The sequence below is a fragment of the Micropterus salmoides genome, unplaced genomic scaffold (genome assembly GCF_014851395.1).
Source record: "Micropterus salmoides isolate LMB-PRFRI ecotype aquatic unplaced genomic scaffold, ASM1485139v1 Ms_hic_scaffold_18, whole genome shotgun sequence".
NCBI classification, from domain to species: domain Eukaryota; kingdom Metazoa; phylum Chordata; class Actinopteri; order Centrarchiformes; family Centrarchidae; genus Micropterus; species Micropterus salmoides.
Window position 1 is genome coordinate 12,423,792 of NW_024040928.1, and position 21,730 is coordinate 12,445,521.

A 21,730-nucleotide genomic window follows, 5' to 3' on the forward strand; every position below is an offset into this window, starting at 1 on the left:
CGAATGGCAGTTCATCTCGCCCTCATTTACTTCTCAAGATAGGAAGACGTAGCAAAAAAAGATGAAAGGGAAAAAGCAAAGAGAAAGAAAGAGAGTCAGAGGACATGGAGACAGTCTGTGAAGGCATTTTGCAACAAAAAAAGTACTTTATATTTGTCAAGGTAATATGTTGATACACAGTGAGAGAAACAGAAGGGAAAGGAGACAAAGACAGAGAGGATAAGTAGAAGAAACCTGTACAGTTTGTGGGTCCAGGCTGTATCTCCTGACTGCAGCTAACAACATGCAGCTAAAGACTGGTCGTGCTGTGCAGCTGTCATTGTTTGAATTTCTACAGCAACCCCATACATCTACCCTCTTACCATAAACTAAAGACAGAAATAATTAAAGGATCGGTGCACACAAACGACTAAAAACGCATGTTCTCACTTCTAGTGGTATCTAGGAATTTAGTTTTATTTGTCCAGGTTTAAGCAACAAGTCCTCCCAATTAAATGACAAAAACTTAATTAGTCCATACCGACTTCAACAACATATAGAAATGTTTTCTCATCTGACGCCCCGATGATCAGGGAAACACCATTTGTCTGTGCCTTCCACAACCATCACAAATCACTGTTCAGTTATCTGATGTCACAACGCTATGGTTAAAATTGGTAAGGTTAAGGTCAGGCACAAAAAAACATAGGTTATGTTTAGAGAAAAATCATTGTTGGGGTTAAAATAGACGGTTAGGGGCGTTCTTTGTCATGGGAACAATAATACATTTGTAGTGAAGAATATAGAAATATCATGGTTGTCTTTAAAATAAACAACAACATTGGACGTCTGTTGAAAACAGAAAATGAACAGCTGTCTCCCACGTTAAAGTCTGACATTTTGTTGACAACCTCACCTGACTGCGTCCTTTGCTTCCACTATAATTACTCTGGCCGCTACAGGGCTTTGTCACCTGAACGTTGCTTTGTCACTTTGGGGCACTTGCTGTCACGACTCATGCTGTCGTTCTTCTTGGAAGGACAGTTTTGTTTTTAGAAATATCTACCTTGACAGGACGGTGGACAGAGCGAGGAAATTGTGGAGAGAGACAGTGGGCGACTAGGAAGGAGCCTTATACATGGGACACGCGCTCTACGAAATTGAGCTAACCATGCCCCTAGTCAAAAGTACTTCTAACTGTTAACAGTGAGGTTTTTTATTTATTCAGTGTGAGCACCACAAATGATAATCTGTTCACTTCAGTTCTATTGGGGTGGTGGAAGAATGTAGCCTAACTGTCCACTGCCTGTCCAGCACCAAATAACAGACAGACAACGCAACCAGCTGGCGACGATAGCGGAATATTTAGCAGCTAAAGAGACAGATATTTCCATTCGGAATTGGTGGAGGTCAAAAACAGATAAAAGGAGAGTGAATAACGGACTTACATTCATCAGGTGGCCAACTCCAAATTAATGCTAATGTTGCTATGAGGCTGCTAGACGTATAAATAGGCAATTGTTTGCTAACAAGTTCACTATAAAAACTTAATAAGGTGGTAATTTGTCAATACTGTCTTTACAGCTTGTTGCGCTGCCCCCAAGTGGCCCAAAAAAAACAAAACAAATACTGCTGCTTTAAGGGAATAAAATGTGGTTCTGAAAAACCTGGAATTTTCCTCATTGGCATGTGGCATCACCACAGCAGCATCTTCCAATGTGTTTCATTAAGGTGACGATTGTGTGAAAGTGAGAACACAGTGCGTGACAAAACAGTCCTGATAGAGGATGCCTCTATATGTGTCGACCCAGAGGGAGAAAGATAAAGGAAAGACACAGTGAGACAGAGCAGGGAAGCAAAAGACAAATAGAAATTGAGAAACGGCCGTAATCCCCAACGAGCCAAGACGAATGACAGCAACAAAGTTGGTGATAAGATTGGGGCGGAGTAACGAGACAAAGGAAGGAGTTTGTGGTGGAAGGGAAAGAGCGTGCTCAGCAATATGGATCCATAGCCTTAGGTTAGTGAAGACAGAGAGAACTCTTCATCAGCACCTTGACTGCTGCCGATATCGCTGAGTCATCATCGCCCCGATACACAGCTGCAGGATGAAACAAAAAAAAGACCTCTCACATGATCACCTTCATTCTCACTCATTGGTCTCGCCATCATCACTAAACAAGATAGAAGCGGCCATGTGTATCATTCAGTACCAGAGAAAGCCAAAATATTCACTTTTAATTCGCTTTCTAAATGAATCAAACTGTTGGTGGAGTTCATCCCTTTAACTATTCTTCCCAAAGCCTATAGTGGGAGACGCCTGGAGCTATTGGGCATCTTTCCCGGTGCCAGCCTCGCACCTGCCCCTGGCAAAAACAAAATAACTATGCAAAACTCTCTTTCGCTCTTTGCAGGCTCCCTTTCCTTCCTAGTTTCCTTTTTTCCTCCCTCTTTCAGTTTTTAATTAAACTGAAGCAGAGTGCTGCGAAAACCTGCTACTAATTACACAGCCGCTGCCTCTCTCTCTCTCTCTCTCTCTCTCTCTCTCTTCCTCTTCTGTTTGCTTGTTTCTCCTCTCCTCTCCGCACCTCTCTCTCTCTCTCCTTCCTCCTCTCCTCTCTGAGCTGGAGCTTCGCCAACAGCCTGTGGAATCACTTACCAGCAACCACGACATACACATGTCGACACACACACACACACACACACGCACGGGCACATTGGCAAAAATGTGTGCGTGCACAGATGCAGACAACCCCGTTCAAAAATCAAAATGTGCAAAATGCAGACTTGCAAACACACGGAGGTCACACTCAGGACATTGTGACACACTCGCTTACCCATTTCACAGCTTTGCTTTCATGCTGTAACTGTGTGTGTGTGTGTGTGTGTGTTGCAGGCACAGAGGGTGATCAGCTCCCTAATGAGTGAGAACACTAATCATATTTCACACTGACACAAACACAATCACAACATCTGTATCCACTGTGGCCCGCCTCCTCCCCCCCTTTCTCCAATGCACAGTAGCTTCCCTCCCCTCTCCCCCCACTCTCCTTGCATCTCTCAATCCCCTGCTTCCCTCTCCCTCCATCATATTCTCAATTTTCTATCACCTCCTTTTCTCCTCTGTCCTCTTTCCCTTTTTTTCCTTTCTGGAGTGATCAAGCAGACTTTGAATGCACCCAGATACAAAGCACGAGACACCCCTCTCACCCTGCTCTCTTTGGCGTCATCTCTTCCTCTGTCTCCCTTCATCAATCTATGTATCTCTCTCCTCTTCTTTTTCTTTCTCTCCTTTCCATCTTAATACAGCACGCTCTTATTTAAGCTTGTGCTTGGGAGGAGGTGGGGTTAGTGGCAGCGACACTGTAATTTAACAACGGGTTGTCCAATCCATCACACGGACAATGTACACACACTGCTGCCATGCATCACCTGCAGGCGATTGTGTAAGTTTGTGGCTGTGGTGTTTGAGTAAGAGAAAGCAAAAGACTAAATCATGGAGAAGGGGCAAACGGGGGGGGCAGAGAGAAAGGGGGGGAGATAACACAGAGTGTAATATAAAGGAAAGTCTAGAGTCACATCCACAGAGGAAACACACAATAATGGCTCTGAGCACTTTTGGACAGAGGAGGGAGTGATAAAACAGGAGTGGTAGTTTGATGATAGGAAGTAGAGGGAGCAGATAGAAAGATTCAGCTTTAGCTAAAGTAGCTGGACAGCAGGAGTGGGAGGGACACAGAAGCCCCCTCTGCTGCAATCAAGCCTCTGTCACCATCTGGACGCCATTTTAAAACCATCAGCTCTGGCTCCCCATGTAAACAAGGGCACGACCCCAAACACGCTCCCCTTACTAAATGGGCTCTTTCTGGCAGCTGCAGACCCCAAAATGGCTGACTTTGTGGGGGTGAGGATTGGAGCCAGAATGGCTGACTGGATTACAGGGGAGGGCGTTCTGTTCGTCATTACTGCACTATTTCTGACTGTGTACAAAATATGTTAGGCTGGCATTTTTCCAAAATGTGTTAGTCATAGGGTTGCAATGGTACAATAACCTTCTCAGGAAATATCATGATTTCATGTCATAGAGAGGCGAAGTCCCTCTACTCTCAGTGTCCCCCATGGGACCTTAAGTACTGTAGTCATCGGCAGGAGACCGTATTACACACAAGATGTTTGTCAATTTATTTCACCACAAAAGGTTTCCTGTTTTAAAAATAAACCATTTAGTTTTTAGTGAAACCACTCAGTGAACTACATCTCTCATCTCATACAATATACATCACCAACACCAACATGAACGTCACCTAAAGTTATATCCTGTTAGCATTTTATCACCTGGGAAGCAAAAAAACAAACAAGACCAGACAAGTTACAATGACTCTTGAAGGAATGAAAACAGAAAGGTTTTTTTTGGTTGAACAAACACTGTATTATTATTTCACAAAAAATTATGTCCTGCAGACAACCTGTTTTAACTTTTTTAAAATAACACTAATACGGTAGAATTTATACCAGTGTATACTGTGAACTGGTGCAACCCTAGTTGCATGGATGACGTGAGAAAAAGGGAATGCATGACATCTGGTTCAATTGAAGCTTACAATAGATAGATAGATAGACAAGATAAGGAAAGATGTGATGGATTATCAGGGCAACTCGTTAAATCATACATGTTTGAAATGCGGAAGCAAGTATTAGTAAGGACCTAATAATCATGAAAATTAATGATTTACAAGTGGAATCAGGCAGTCTGAATCCAAATTATTGTCAATTTCTTTCCATGTATCAATTAATGTGTCAATTAACCCACCTGGTTCATACAATGTCAAAATTGTTGCTCTTACATTTTCTGTCAATCAATCAAACTAATAGTTTCAACTCCAATGACATTTCAGTGGGAAGTTAGCTTAGCAACATGCAGTAATATTACTAGGCCAGCAAAAACATGTAAAAAACTAGTTCTTATTACAGGTCAACAAAACGGTTCTGCCTCTTTCTGTAAAGTCAACAGTAGCTATGGTTGCCATTCCACTAACAGCTTAACTTTAATTGGTATCTGAGATTAACACGAATAAACTAACAAGGATCATGAATGGCAGATTATTGAGAATTATGATGTGCTTATGTGGGTGTGGGACAGAGATAGAGAGATAGCGTATGACAAAAAAAAAAACAGAGGGAGCTTGTCAGAGCGATGTGTGTATTCCTGTGGGGGATTGTGTGTGTGTGTGTGTGAACATGTGTGTTTGAGAGCAACACAAAGGGAAACAGTTGAAGATCTGATGCAAAGTTCAGACACACGCACACATGCGTGCACACACACTCACATACACATATCGCAGGCAGAAGTATGATAATGACATGGAAATGATATGGTAATGATATGGTAATCTGGCAACATTATTCTGCCCACCAGAGACTAGGAGCAAAAGGAACCTGCCACAAACTGCACACACACACACACACACACACACACACACACACAGGCACACACTAATGCACAGGGATAAGGTGAAATCTATGGAGTGACATAGCTAAGCAGAGAGTTAGGCCAATGTGGGGGGAAGGTGTGTGTTGTCGTCAAAATGTTGACAGTGAGAGGAAGTATCTTTAGCTGATTACAAGCATGCATTTTAGTTGTAAATTGTAATGTACTGCAAAGTGCACCACTTTTCAAAACTTCCAAATTGTTGATGTGCTGTAAAAGATTTCTACACATTGTCAAAAAAAGTTCAAGGTACACTTACTAGATTTGTTTTAGCTTTTCAGCCTAATCACTCCTGATGACAACAGAGCAAACTCTGCTGATGAACTGCCACAAGGTAAGTGCTTTTTCCAAGGTCAAGAATTAACCTTTGAGCTCAAACATAGATTTACAGTTTCTATATCCTGTATATACATATAGTGTGTGTATTTATAAATATACAGAGTATATATATATATATTGTAGGAGAAGTCTGAAATAAGCCTAAAACCCAACCTACAGCAGCAAAAAGGAGAAGCTGAGTATAAAGCAGTGCACTATTAATGGACCTTTTATTACATTTACATTGAATACAACACTGCCACCCTATGGATAAATCTCTACACTGCAGCAATTATATTTTAAATGTTACTTAGGAATTGAGATCCAGTGAGCTTGTTCATATTTGTCCATAAGCAGTCTATTAAAAACATGTATACTATACAATAATATTACTATATTAATAACTATAACCTAATATCCATTTGTAGTTCGGGTGACTTTGACTTTTTTATGACCTTACCGTACTTTATGTACAAGATTATAGTTTTGCTGTGATTGTACTCTTTTCAAATCTACCGGATTACAATAGTTTATGTAACAAATTCCAAATATCTAACACAAAGTCATCCTTTGTGTAAAAAGGATAGCGGAGTAAAGGGAAAGTAAATGCAAAATAAATCAACAGATTGTAAACAAATACACACTTGAGCATGAAAGTTAATTCTTGAATGTTTCCGATGTTAAATTCACATACTAGCCTTTTACAGAGCTTTCAACCACGTCTTGCGGTCTTCCTCAGCAGATAGTGTTTGCTCAGTTTTTCACACTACTCTGACAATGTATAGACTGTGTTTTTATTGTTTACGGATTTAACTCAGACCACAAGATGCTCTGACCACAAGATGCTCTGGAAAAAGCTAGTAAGTGGACCTTGAGAGAGTTTCAAAGTGAAAAATTAAGCTGCTTCCAGATAAACTGCTGCTAAAAGGCTGTTCATCCCCAATCCGTATTTTCTTCCCTTCCTACCTTCTCTCTCTCTTGTCCTCACTGTTTGTCAGTGTTTCCCAAGCTGCTCCCCTTTAAGTGGCTGTGATTGACATGTGGGCTATATCCATGCAATATCACCCAGCGCACGTTCCTATTCCCTCCTGGAGCCTTCATCCACCGGTCAAATTAACCTTCCGTGCCAACGGGAGGGGGCCCTGCGTGGGCCAATCAGCAGGTGATTAGGCCGGGGGTGGGAGGGGTGAGGGGTCACCGCGATGGGGCCATCGCAAGCCTGATTGGTTTCAATCAGCAGCCAGCCGCAAGGACAGCTGGGAGCTGAGCCACAGTGAGCGCTAATCAACGTGTCCCACAGTGAGGCATGAACAGTCACAACACACATACACACGCAGGTAGATTGATGTTGGTGTGTGCACATACGGACATCACTGTGTGTACACAGTCACACAGAGACAAGAAACACAAACAAATACACACAGCAAGACATAGGAAGCAGAAATGAACAGTCGAGACCACAACAGATAAACAGGAAAGAGATATACTCAGAGCAAGCACAGACTCTCACAGTAAATTGAATGAGTAATTGCATTGGATTTGTTAATTTGACCACTGGCTCATCTGATAGGGGCCCGTGACATTAGTTAGCAATGCTCTGTCCTACAAACCACAACAACACCTCTTATATGATGTCTCAAATGTGGAACAATTCAGATTCTCTCCGCTACGTCTGATGTTATGGTAAGTTTTCTTCAAATCTCTGTAATGCACAGCATCGACCAATGGCTGATCAGATGAGATGGGATAAGTCACAAAGAGCAGATCCTCTGGAGTGGATCTGCTGTGGTTCCTATTTACGACAGTCCATGTTACTCACTTCTCTGGGTGAGACCATTGAGAGAATGTCGGACAGGACGGGGTCTGGGTGTGTTTTGTGCACACTGTATCAACATTATAACAATGAGACTTGAGTGAATTGATGTTTCGAAAAGGCTCAAAAAATCATTAGTTCCATTGCAATCAACCACCTTCTGATGTTCGACCTTCAATGTCATTGTCTTTAAAATGAAACATGCCACAAATAAATCTGACTGAAAATATGCCAAACAATAGAATCTGCTCTTAAACACTAAATATAGGGACATCGTCAGGCAAGATGTTCCACTGCTTTGTGGCTTTTAATAAAAAAGTTGATTGCCCACATGCAATGTGGTGAATTGTTATGTTACCGTCCCGTATAGGGGATATTCTTGAGGATCTAATAGAATTTACTGAGCGCACAAAGGCAAGTAGTGAAGGAGTGGAAAAGTTTTGTCTGCATTCATTGATATATTTGAAAGGAAGAGGCACAGATGCACATCCTGAGACTTTCAAATGTGTACTGTATTTTAATAGGAATGTCATGTCCCATGTCAATAAAGCACCATTGAATTGAATTGTATTAATAATGAAAACAAAGCTAATCATAAATAAGGTTAGAATCAAATTCAGTCCCTACCATGTATGGTTTTTTTTAAACAATTTTGAGGGAAACAGGGAAAATATACATGTTACTCCACTACATTTATTATTTATTATTAAGCTGTAGTTAACTAGTAACTTAAAAGAATAATATTTTACATAGCCTTCAAAGCATGTGATCAAACTGTAAAATATATTTTTTTAAATAGCCTAAATATACTATTATTATTAAAATGTGATGCATTGTTATACATAGACTATTTAAGAGTACATAAAATCATAAAAATGAGCTCCAACACAACCAGCTAAAACATGGAAAGTCTGCTTACACAGTAATGCACCAGTAATAATAAATCAATTATATAATTTAACAACAACAAGTCAAATAAATTACTTCTTTCAGCACGTATTTAAATAGGCCTACTTACATTGTACTTCCAGGACTTTTACTTACTTACGTATTTTCACTTGTGGTACGCTATTCCTAAGCTACAATATTTAAGTTAAGAATAGACCTACTGTCACACTTATAAAGACAATAGGCCATATATTCAACATACAGTCCTATATAATCCTCTTTTGTGCTGTAGGCCTATGTCCGATATTTTCCATAGTTCAATCCCTCCTCATGCCATTCGCATCAAAGGAAACTCTTTAAGTTACGCCTACCTGGTACAAGGGTAAAAAGTAATCAGGAGGAGGAGGGCACTGCTGTTTCTCTCTGTACAGGCTAGAGGATTGATATGGAGCTCAGCGCACGAGACGGCCGTCAACTCTTCTGCAGCGTCTGCGCATACGCGGAACATAAAGGGAGCGGAGCAGCGGAGCCTGTCAACTATCGAGTATTTACAGTAGAAAGAAGTTTCCTTCCCGGCAGGATAAAAGTCTGACTTACAGGTAGGACAGCCTCTGTACTTGACATACGTGCGTAGGCGAGCCGGACACGTTTTTAATGAAGTTAGCGGATGTGTTAGGCTACACGTTACAGACTATAGACCCGCTCTTACCTCATAGCATTAGCAAACTGTTCGTGTTTATGTGTAGAGTACATTGCAGCTGTCACGTAACTTTTGCCTGCCCGTTCGACACAACTCAATACGCTTTTGCATCATTTTAAGCTTGGTGGGTCTAATAAGTATTACACCAACCGCTTTTCATATTGTGTTCAGTCAAATTGTCAAAGTAGGAAACAGCTGTTAGGGAAAGAAGCGGATTCACTTACTTCAGAGAGGAATTCCTGCAGTCAAACTAGGAACAGACAGACTACACAGGTGTCTGCTGAGGAGTGTTTTTTTTTGTTATTCATTAGCTTTAATGTCAGGGTTAATGGACAAAAGGCAACATATCATACATTGTAACTTATAACTCCGTCCACGTGACTCAGACATCGTGAGCCATCATCTCTTTTAGGGAGGTTGGGCCGCGAGGGCTCTGTTAATGCTTTGTGACGAGTGGGATTTGACATGACTCCAATATTACTGACACCACAGTCACTGTGTTATGTTTGCTTCCGGGGCCAAGTCATGGTTCAGCATGACAAAAGCTCATCATTCCTGGTCACTCTTGGAAAAAGTAATGCTCTAAGTACATTTACTCAAGATGCCTAATTAAGTAGGCCTACAATTTGCTTGAGAATTTTCGTTAGTATTTTATAGTATTAGTACTTTCAAGATTCAGATACGACATACAAAACAGGTGGTCAGTTAATAAAATACAGTGAAATAGAATAAACCAGATCCGACTTTTAAGACCGATACTGATTTTGATACTTAATGATTTTAAAATTTGATATTCCAATTTATCTGCCAATATTGTTTTTTCCCTTCTTTTCAGAAACACATAACATAAACAAAGATTATCGAGTACTTTGAACAAAAGTACAACTGATTGCTGTTTGTGGTAGATTTGTGAGGTTCCAAACATGTGTGTTGCCAATGGGGGGAGTTGCAGAGTGCCATCTGGTGGACAAACTATGCAATGACAACACTCATAACGTGACTAAAGGATCCGTCTCTCCGTTTCTTTTTTAATTGTCATTTATTGGTGGTTATAAACACAGATACAGATTTATCTACAATTAGCTCATATTGGCCGATAATACTGGCACGCCAATTTATTGGTCAGCCTCTAGAATAACCTAGACAACAATATATAAAGTAGTTAATACTAGCTTTAGCTACGCCAGCTACAAAATTCTGCTTACACAGTACCGTGTCTCTAAAAATAAACCAAGTATAAAATATATGATAAAATAACACCATAGAAAAAAATTAAAAAACTCAGCTTCGACCAGCTTACACATCACATTTAGAAAAGGAGCCATCAAATACTATCAGCCACCTGTAAACTCAAAGAAGGTGTAGCAGTATAAACCATCCCGCTCCCTACCCTGTTTCTTCAACATGCCGTCTGTCACAATCCAGGTGAAACTCACACGCATAAGCAACACTACTGCCAAGATTACACTGTAGGTTTCACACCACACCCAGCCTCTCAGAGATCGAATTGCAAATGCAGAAGCGCAATAATTCATACACCCACTCAATTGCCACATCGTGGTGCTGCACTCTGGGCGCAGGTACAGGTCCCTGAGGTGCAGAAGGGCTTTGGCAAAAGTCTGGTACCCGCAGCCATAGCACCTAAACAGGGGGACTCGCTGAGGGAACTTACGAGTCTTGTTTTCATGTTGTTTGCTTGTTGTTGTGTTGCTCTTCATGTATGTCTGTCTGGTCTGTGATGATGTGTGTCTTTCATGTGTTGTACAGTCCTGTGAAGAAGAATTCAGAAGTACACTGTCATTTTGCTACTTAACTAAAAGATGCACATGGTTTGAGACACCTGATGTAGACATTGCCTTATATTGCCTTGATGTTTCATCTGTACAGAGAGTTACACATTGGTGTTTATTCTCCTCGTCATTATGGCACTCAATTTAAAAATGGTTCTTTATTTTTGCAGTATTTATTAGTTCATAAAATGTACTGCGAACAATTTTGATAAGCGATCAAGTCATTTGTCAAGCAAAAATGGCAAATATTCACTGTTTCCAGCTACTTATGTGTAAGGATTTGCGGCTTTTCTTTAGCTTATATCATTTAAAATGGATTTGTTAGGATTTTGTGCTGTTAGTTGGACAAAACCAGCAATTTAAAGATGTCCCCTTGGACTGTGGGAAACTGTGATCAATATTTTTTAAATATTTTTGGACAGGATATATACTTAGTAATCAACAGATTAATGGATAGTGATTTAATAAAATAATTGTTACTTACTGGCCTGCCATTTTTCTTATCACACATTTCTCAAGATATACTGTACCATGATCAATCTCTGCAGACAAACTGCTGGTTCCAGTCCAGTGATGTCCTCCCTGTGGTTGGAGCAGTGGCCCCTGCTGGGCAGAAATGGTATCTCGCCCTCTGACTTCACAGACAACAGTAGCTGCTATAGCGCCACACAGAGCACTGTCCTCAACAACGTTGTCTACTTTGGAGGAGTACCAGTTGTGCTACTGCTTGATTTCATTGTCTTCCTGGTATGTGTGATGTGATCTAGTGAGAGAAAAATCTGGTGGAAATCTTGTGGCCCCAGTTATCTGTTTCTGTCTGAATTGTCCTTATAGGTGAGAGAAAATCCCTACCAAAAAGCTTTACATTTTATTTGTTTCTTTTATTGTAAAAGTTGCACATGTATGTTGTTCCCATCATGTAACATTAAGCCGTACACAACCGATAAATTGCATTTTTTTTTTTTACCAACAAGTGCTTTATTTGTGTCATGGAATCAATATACTGTCCATTTTGTGTCATGAGGTAAGCTGATTGATCCTTTTACTTGTGCCACTTACAGATGTTGCTGATCGTCTTCTCTATTATCAGGAGGAAGTTCTGGGACTATGGGCGCCTGGCGTTAGTTGCAGACAAGGAAGGGTCAGCACTTGATCTCATGCACTTTCAAAAATTATTGTTATCGTGACATGCGAGCAGTGCCAGTAACATATTGCCTCAGACATCAGATACTGGCCAGAATACTGAACTTTGTTTATTAGGTTCACTGAGTCAACACACCGTCGCTATGGACACATGTCATCCGTCGTGGATGAACCTGAGAATGAGTTGGTATGTAAAAGAATAATCGATGTCATCAGTTTCAGCACCAAAATCAGTATTTCTATAGCATAAAAGAATAGCCATACTCTCCGAGATGACTATTTGATTATTAACATGATATAAGACATTAATAGGCTATAACTAGTATATTGATTGTATGATAGTGTAATCAAAATACTTCTCTTCCTTTTTAGGGATTCTGCTCTTGGCTGCCTTACATCCTCAGAATGGAGTGAGTGTCTGTGTTTCTCAACTTACGGCCCAACTGAAAGCTATTTTATCAGGCTGTGTATACACACCTTGTGTCGGTTCCTTCTAATCAGCATCTGTGTGTGTTTCAGTGAGGACAAAATAAAAGCCAGGTGTGGCATAGACGCTGTTCACTACCTGTCCTTCCAGCGTCATCTGATCATCCTGCTGTTGGTCATATGTGTCGCCTCCCTCTCAGTCGTACTACCCGTCAACCTGACAGGAGACCTGCTGGGTGGGTTTTGCGCTGCTCTCTGTCTTTTAAGCAAAAAGCAATTGGAGACTTAACGGCTTTACGGTGACCACAGTCTGGCGTTGCAGAAGTGTACAGTGACACTTGATGCTTATTAACTACTAGTTTCTTACTTAATCAACTACTAAAATTTGCTGTACCACAATTACTTGGGGCAGAACCTCTCTAGTTTAGACCTTTTTTATACACTCTATGGTTTAGACGTAAAGAAACTAAGGCAAGTGGCCCTTCAATGATCAAAGATAGAGTTGGCATCATAGTACATCATAGTAAGCTAGATTGATATTTGAAATATAAATAGGCTAATTGAAAACTAAATATCAATAAATTAGGTGTCTGCTGGATTACCGTGTTGCAACATGACATGCAATTAATGAAAAATGGTGCTGTGTGGCAGAAAAACCATTAGCGAGTATAATCTCTGACATTTATGATTCACAACTACCCTGGGGGCAAGTGTAAGCATTTATTTGTTCCCTCTATATCTGTGGTGCAACCACTTTTATTTTAGTAATGCATAAATCACAACTTAGTAATAATTTACCTTATAACTAGGCTAAGTTTGATCTTACACACAGCTGATGCAACAGGCTACAGGTGAGGTTTTTTTTGATGGCTTCAAATTTTAATCAGGCAATCAAAAAATCAGGAGCCGCACTGTCCACTTCATAATCAGTGACTTGTCCCTGAAGTGTGCACTTTTGTTTTTCATAGGGGATTGTGACCATGAATAAGTTTTTGTGAAATCCAGGGTCAGCTCGCTCATATTCTGATCTTTTTCTGTTTTCTGTTCTTGTCTTATCTTATTTAAATTTCTACTTATAGTTCTTAAGTTTTCTTTTTTTTAAATGCTGTTTTTTTCTTTCAGGTGATGATCCATGGAATTTTGGAAGGACAACTCTTGGGAATCTTCAAAAGGGGTGACTACTCTATGACAAAAACATGTGTTTGGCTAATTAAATAAAGGTTTGTATTTTTATTTTTGGGTCTTGACAAAATGTGTCTCAGTGTCTATCATTTTTGCTTCTAGAAATGACCTGTTATGGCTGCACACGGTGTTTGCAGTTCTGTACCTGACCCTGACAGTCATTCTGCTGCGACATCACACATCACAAATGAAAGGCTTACGCAGAGAGACAGTGAGTCTCTTGTCTGTTATTTGATGTCAGTAAAGTTATGAGCATATGCACAAACAAATATATTTGAAGTGTGTCCACATTGCTTTGTTTCACTCTTTCTATTTATTTCACATTGGATTGCACCTGTCTATGAGGAGCTACACAGACGGTGAAAGCTTGGCCAGATTACATTGTTTAATTATATTGAGTAGAGTGTCACTCACCTGTGCTGATACCTGATTTATCTGTCATTCTGTCTTTCCATTTGTAGACCAGAAACACTTTATTTGTGTGTTCAATCCCTAAAATAGCAACAGAAGAAGCCGTTAAGACCCATTTCCAGTGAGTTTCTGACTACATTGTAAAAATCGTCTGTTTCCATGTTTTATAAAGTCGATTTCTGGTGTTGATGCACTGTACTTGCATGTTACCATAAATAGTGGCCACCTGCTCCATTCTTTAATGTCAGAACTGTTTTTGTATAGAGAGGCATACCCTTCCTGTCGAGTGTGTGCTGTGACCCTGGGCTATGATGTGGCCAAGCTTATGCACCTTGATAAGGAAAGGTAAGACATCATGTGATCATTGCCCTGTATGCCTTTTAGTACACCTGCTCATGAACTTAAGAGCCACCAGTTGTGCGCAGTTCATTGTTGATAATTGTTTTTTGGTGTGTGCTACTAATAAATATTTTTAATTTTAACAATATCTAATTTCTTTGTGCAGTGACACACCCGCAGAGAGAATTGTCACCTAACTGAGCAGCTCTAGTGACCTTTTAAGCCTCTTATAGCTCATTATTTTAGTTTATTGTATGATTCTATCTCATTCTTTTGTTCATTTTGTATTTAAATGATTTCTGATGTCGTACGCATGTCTGCAGAGGAAATGGTTGCAAGCCCCAGCACATGAAGGATGTTCCAGGCTTAGAAATATGTGTTGAGCTTTATTTGTGCTATGTTAAACCAAATGTATGTGTTTGTTTTTCTTCACCCCAGGATGCGAGCTGGAAAAAACCTGTGCTACTATGAGCGTGTCCTGCAGACCACAGGGAAACCTGTGCTGATTAACCCCCGTTTCTGTGGTCACTTCTGTTGCTGTGCCAACTCTGAGAAGGTGAGATGAACCGGATGAAAAGACAGCTGCTTTTAGTTTAGATCTTTTATGTTACAATTCAGGTTAAGAAAAGGAAGCACAAATACTACATATAGCTTTCTTGAGACAGCAGCCTTAAATGAAGCACAAACGTGAATCATTTTACAATATTTAAATAATGGCGGTTTCAAGTAAAGCATTTAATCTGTGGTGTCCCCTCAGGTTGATGCCATAGAGTACTACAGTACTAAAGAAAAAGACCTGCTGATAGAGGTGCAGAAGCAGGTAGAACAGGTGCAAGAGCGCCCCCTGGGGATTGCCTTCGTCACTTTGGAGACCGAGGCTATGGCCAAGTAGTGAGTACCAATTTAAAGTGTCAGTACATGTGTCTGTATTTTTATGTGTGCAGGTGAAGGAAATAGGAGGAATGATTGGTTGGCATACAGCGTGTGCCAATGTTTTTTGCCATGAGTAGCTGTCTGGCACCATAGAAGCAGCAGTATCATGTCAGCTGACTATGCTTGTTCCTCTGTTAGTATTTTTTTGGCTCTGGCCCGATCGGGACAGTGATCTCTCCATTTTTATTGTCACCACATGACATTTTAATGGCAGCAGGCCTTTGGGCAGCTATTATTGTTGAAAGCTGGTTAATGTGTATCACTAACAGCTGTCATTTACTCGCATCAGCATTCTGAAAGACTTCAACGCACTCAAGTGTGGCGGCACAAACCGCTGTTGTGGGAGGGAGCTCCAAACTTCATCCAACAGCGAAACTCTGAAAGTGAAGAAGTGGAGGGTCAGCTTTGCACCCCATCCCAAAAACGTGTATTGGTAAGATCTGAAACATGAACCTTTCGCACAGTATGTTCCCCATGCAGATCATATGACTTGGTATTTACAAAGCTAATGCCAGTAAGGCAGGGCAGTAATTCAATATTATCCTAAACTGACTTTTAGTGGAATCATATGGTTTTACTGTTTTACAAAAGTCTGTGTGGGAGGAATGAGAGTGTACCCCACATGGATATATTTCCTCTGCTTTGCACCGTCTACCTTGTGTGTAACTGTCGTGTTGCTTCTGTCGTTCATCTTTTCCTCCGTCCTACAGGGACAATCTGTCAGTGCAGGGTTTTACCTGGTACATGCGCTATGTGATGCTCAACTTCTTACTTTTCCTCCTGCTCACCTTCCTCACGACTCCCACCATCATTATCAACACCATCGACAAGTTCAACGTGACTAAGCCCATCTACTATCTCAATGTGAGCCCCTCACACACACACACACACACACACACACACACACACACACACACCGTACTTGTAACAGTTCTGCTTTCAAAGCTATAAATCTACAGTTTGTTTTGTTTTTTACCCTAGAACCCTGTCATCAGTCAGTTCTTCCCCACTCTCCTGCTGTGGACCTTCTCTGCCTTGCTGCCCACCATAGTCTATTATTCTACACTAGGAGAGTCACACTGGAGCAGGTATCACACACACACACACACGCTGGTTTGAAACAGGGATTGGTTTCTGTTAGCAGAGGAAAATGTTTTGATCCAGGGCCGTCTGTGTCTCAGGTCTACTGAGCAGCTGAGCATGATGCGCAAGCTGTACTTCTTCCTGCTCTTCATGGTGCTTATCCTCCCCTCGCTAGGACTCACTAGGTAATTTGCATTACCGTCAGTTTGAATAAGAGAGCAGCATCCAGCATCTAGGTTAATTGTTTATTTGCAGTAATGATTTAGTTGTAAATGATCAGTGTGTCAGAGACAGTAATAAATGGTGAACACTTTAACACATAAAATATAAAAGTGAATGTCAGTTGGCTGAAAATGATTTCTCGAAGGCTAATAGATGCACTTTGTGGATTCAGGGAGAACCCTGTGTAATCAATTTTTTTAAATTTTTTTTTTGCTGTTTTGTTTTTCCCCGTTAGTCTTGACGTGTTTTTCCGCTGGCTGTTCGATAAAAAGTTTCTCTCAAGTGGGAAACTGAGGTTTGAGTAAGTAATCCCTTTTTTTTGCTTCTTGCTTTTTAAAATTCTCATTAAAAATGTACCAACTAATTAATTTGAATTAAGGATTTTCAGACTATTGTATAGTCTCAAGTCTCATCTCAAGACGATGAGTAAATTATGAAGACAGAATACTCTGATTTCCAAGCTGTAAGTTTAGCTGTCATCTCACATCGTACAGGTTCAGCTGTATTCAAGTTGCTTTCATAAAAGAGTCACATATTTTACAATGTCTTCTTAAGTGTAGTTGTAATTTTATTTACAACAGTTCTTCTAAAGCTAAAAGAGAGGTAAAAAATGTGAGTCTTCATAGTCTTCTATTTTCTTTTATCTTTTTCTTCCTCTCACCAGGTGTGTGTTCTTACCCGACCAAGGGGCGTTTTTTGTCAACTATGTGATCACGGCGGCCCTGGTGGGCTCTGGGATGGAGTTGCTGCGTTTGCCAGGGTTACTGATTTACACCATCCGTATGGTGCTTGCTCGCTCTGCTGCTGAGCGGAAATATGTAAAACAGGTTTGTAATGGTATTGTTCATTCATGTATTTTGTATCTATAGCAACATCTGCATTGAATTAAAGAACCAACATTTTCATTGGCCAGAAGTCCTGCCCAGTTGCACACTTTTATTTAACAGTGTTTTGGAGCAAATAATAGTATTTAATAATAAAATATTTTTAAAAATTAGTACATAAATTTGTTTATAAATCTCTTGCTGTCTTGATTAAAAGTCTCAACTTTGTTTAATTAATGGTTACCACTTTTACAATGCGCTTTCTTCATGAAGGCATGCAGGGAAAATCTTTGGTCAAGTGTTTCAGACTATGCAGGATTTGTAAACATGTCTAAATAGGCCTTTATTGTATAAAAGATGTGATGTATAATAGAAAGACTGTACAGTACATCAACTGCTCTGGTCAAAGAATTACCCGTGTATTTCGTGTCTACACATATTTATAATATGCTCTCTTATCCTGTAAACTCAAGTCAATGGAAAGTTAAAGAAGAAGAAAAAGAAGAGAATATTTTGTTTGTAACATCAACATTAATTAACGTTAATCAACATTAACATATCAACTACCTTTTTTGACTTCTGCTTACAGAACCAGGCCTATGAGTTTGAATATGGAGCCATGTATGGCTGGAATCTTTGTGTGTTCACTGTCATTATGGCTTACAGCATCACATGTCCTATTATCACACCTTTTGGTGAGTAGTCAGCAGGGCTGTACACAAGCTTGCACTCACACACACTCAACGCATTCATGTACGGTATATCAGTACATCTATTTCTCTTGATAACGTCTCTCTGTCAGCCTTTGCCGGAGACCTCAGTTTCCTGTACACACTTATTTCCTATATACAATGTGTTTCCTGTTACTTTCATGGTAGGGTTCTTAACGGCTGTGTGTCTACAGGTCTCTTGTACATGATGCTGAAGCACATGGTGGACAAACATAACCTGTTCTTTGCCTACCTGCCTGCCCGCCTTGACAGCCAGGTCCACCTTGGAGCTGTCAATCAAGCTCTGGCTGCGCCCATCATCTGCCTAATATGGCTTTACTTCTTTTCTGTCCTCAGAACAGGTTAGAAACAAGTGTGTGCTGAACCTGGAAAACATTAACATCTGTAAAGTGACCTGAAATCCACTAAGAGCAATGAAGTACTGGTGTTTAACCACAGCTAGTGGCTTTAAATCCCTGAAAAGTGGTGATGATCGAGCAGTGGCTAAGACACATGTGTTTGGTGTGAGAGACTCGGGTTCGTATCCACTGTGAGACACCAATGTGTCCCTGAGCAAGACACTTAACCCCTAGTTGCTACAGAGGTCGTGCGACCTGACATATATAGCAATTGTAAGTCGCTTTGGATAAAAGCGTCAGCTAAATGAAATGTAAATGAACAAAGGAATGTGTTTTTCTGGACATTGTACGTAATCATACTGTGTACATTTACAAAATATTACACAGCCTCAGTTACCAAAAACAGTCAAATCAAATGTAATGTATACATTTGTCAGGTACAGTTTATAAACTGAGTTCATGCCTGAAATACCTGAATTGAATAAATTCAAGGTAAACTTCTAAAAAGATGCAAAAGCTCATTCAGTTTTCTCAACGTTCAAAGCTCGCACAGCGTGAGTCCACAAGTTAGAATTAGAAGAATTAGATGTCGAACTAAAAGATCTGTGAACCTTTCCACCTTTATTAGATACATGTAGGTGTTTGCTTGCATGCAGCCAGATAATAAGTAAAATCTGAATGCCGCTATTTAAACTAAATGTGTGTGGGTGTGGCGTTTTAGGTTTCAAGACTCCCACATCTTTGTTCACACTGGTGGTTCTGTTCATCACTGTCTTCATCTGCGTCGGCTACACCTGCTTTGGCCATTTCAAGTACCTCAGTCCACACAACTACAAGGTGAGCATTTGCTTGTGTGTGCATATGCTGTCACTTCTTTGTCCTCCTTAACGCTGAGCCCACGTATTGTTTGTGTTATTTTGTAGGTGAAGGAGGAGGATGGGGAAACAGCAAAGGGACTAGAAGAAAACACCATGGTACTGTTCGATAACAAATTCCCCAGCACAAATAAAAACTAGATGTATTCAGAACATGCCTGATCTTAAATTAATTTACCTGAGCTTTTCTGTAGATACCAAATCACTGTCTTCTGAACAATACGCTAAAAACCTAATTGTTCATGATGAGCTGTTCTTGCAGTGAAAGTTGGGCTTTAACAGTGGTTCTCGCCGGCTAAGTTTATATGTGACGCGCCCTACTTCACCTTGTAAATTTTCAGGAGCTTTATTGTTCCCTAATCTTCAACATTTTTGGTATCAGAGTCATACATTGGTGACTACATGCAGTATTGCATAACATGCATCAGGGAGAATAAAAGCATAAACAAAAATTAATATTGAGAAACAACCTTAAGAGTGCTCTCTTTTATTGAATGATTTCAGGTCTACCTTCCCAGAGTGCTTAATCCCAAATCACCTGCCAGCGCTCCACAGGAGTCTAAAGCGCCCCAGTCTTACGGCTCTACAGAGGGCAGTCCAGCCTACTGCTACGGCCCAGGGGAGGAAAGCATGTCAGATTGCTGAATCAGTGTATTTCAACGCTGAGTCAAAACTTTGGAGTCAGGATTCCCACGGCTCCTGATCGTAAATGTGCTTCCTTCACATTGATTTCAGCATTAAAGTCAAGTCAGAGTTTGAATTCATTTCCATCATACTGCTCAGTCAGGCTGTCCCATTGGGGGGAAATAATGCAATGGATTCCAAAGACCAATGCTGTGTCATCCAACTTCTTGAACTTAAATTGCTTTCTGCAGGTAAGAAGGACTTTTATATTTGAATCATTATTTGCACTTGATCAGCATAGCACACACACGCATCCATGAGAAACCAGCTCCTGTTTCAGTCTTCTTGTTGTATTGTTCTGTATGAGACCTCTCTGATAAGGACCAAATTCACCAAGGTATGTTTAACCAAAACCCGCCATTTCAAATAAGCCATAATGTTTGTGAAAAGAATGCTGGAAATAATTTCTTTCACAAGCTGAAGCTAATAGTGCAAACATTACCAGAACAAGAAATTCAAGTCAGCATCTGCCAAAGAGGTGGACAAGGAGAGCTTGCTGTTTCTGTCCAGTTTAGATTTCTTTATAGTGCCTTTTTTGTTGCCAGAGGACAACACCTGCCAAGTGAATAACCTATTGCCTAACATTAATAATGCACTTTTTGTATCAAGAGAGGCCTGTTGTTACAAGAGATTAATGTTTTTACTATTGTAATTTGACAAGAGGACAACCATGTATATTAGTTTTAGGGGAGTTTTGCAACCAAAGTTTTATTTTGATGATGATGATGATGATAATGATAATGATGATGATGATGATGATGGTTGGAGCCATTATTTCCATTGAATAGGTCACGGTTTATTTGTATTTAATGTACTTATGTTTTGCAGCTTTTCTAAATGTGCATTTTAACAAGGAACTAAATCCTAAAGGAACAGAGTGTTGAAGTTAGACAGATAAAATGTCTTCAGATCACAAACCACAGCTTTGTACAGAATATGGCCATTTAAATTTCAATATTAAACAATCTTACATGCAGTTTTGAAATAAAAACAGGAACAACTTCACAGTTGTGAGCGTGTCTTGTCATTAGGGGGCACTATTGAGCTGTAGTGGGGTGGCTTAACTTTTAAATATTCATGCAGCAGGGAAAAGGGACAAATGCTCAATGCTGCATTGAGGATTTCTAACCTATTCTGACATTGGTATGGGCCAGTTTACTGGGTGACAATTGCAGTAGCTCCACCCCCTCACCTGATCTTTGACTATTGTGTCTCCCTTTCTGTTCCCTTTCCTTCTCGCTTCCTCTTTTCCCTGCCCTTTTCCCCTTTCTCACCACGGTACCTGCCTCGGGTGAGAAAGACCATTATTGTCATTTGAGGCCTTTTAGTGTGCTGTAGTGATTAGCACAGTTGTTAAATATGGGCAATGAAGTGCTAAGCTAACAACATATCTAGGTTATTAGCATAGACTCTATAGCTATGGTGAAAAGAGGGGTTTGGACTATTGGACGAGGATCAGTGTACCCTAATGGAGCCTCACAACAGTTCTTGAAATGAAACAAAAATCAGGAACATTTGCTACTGAAGTAGTTCTTAATAGCTTAACAACAGAGTACTTCCTGG

At 40.2% G+C, this 21,730-nt stretch overlaps 1 protein-coding gene across 1 annotated transcript; it reads left to right on the plus strand.

The window, feature by feature from the left end:
• The first annotated feature begins 8,911 nt into the window (after positions 1 to 8,911).
• Positions 8,912 to 21,172, plus strand: tmem63a (transmembrane protein 63A). The gene is made up of 23 exons (XM_038726859.1): positions 8,912 to 9,085; positions 11,525 to 11,723; positions 12,038 to 12,117; positions 12,237 to 12,306; positions 12,492 to 12,529; positions 12,639 to 12,781; positions 13,668 to 13,719; positions 13,830 to 13,938; positions 14,189 to 14,259; positions 14,403 to 14,483; positions 14,916 to 15,033; positions 15,235 to 15,368; positions 15,700 to 15,843; positions 16,121 to 16,274; positions 16,392 to 16,498; positions 16,592 to 16,678; positions 16,951 to 17,016; positions 17,380 to 17,542; positions 18,129 to 18,234; positions 18,444 to 18,611; positions 19,330 to 19,445; positions 19,532 to 19,582; positions 19,988 to 21,172. Exons 2-23 carry the CDS (start codon positions 11,550 to 11,552, stop codon positions 20,126 to 20,128), a joined length of 2,373 nt encoding a protein of 790 aa, XP_038582787.1. The 5' UTR covers positions 8,912 to 9,085; positions 11,525 to 11,549; the 3' UTR covers positions 20,129 to 21,172.
• Positions 21,173 to 21,730: the final 558 nt, after the last annotated feature.

Excerpts from the sequence above, each read along its gene's own strand:
- tmem63a (XM_038726859.1), top strand. The coding sequence starts at position 11,550 with ATGTCCTCCCTGTGGTTGGAGCAGTGGCCCCTGCTGGGCAGAAATGGT. Across the intron at positions 13,939-14,188 it reads AAGGCTTACGCAGAGAGACA|ACCAGAAACACTTTATTTGT; the intron begins GTGAGTCTCTTG and ends TTCCATTTGTAG. Across the intron at positions 14,484-14,915 it reads ATGCACCTTGATAAGGAAAG|GATGCGAGCTGGAAAAAACC; the intron begins GTAAGACATCAT and ends TCTTCACCCCAG.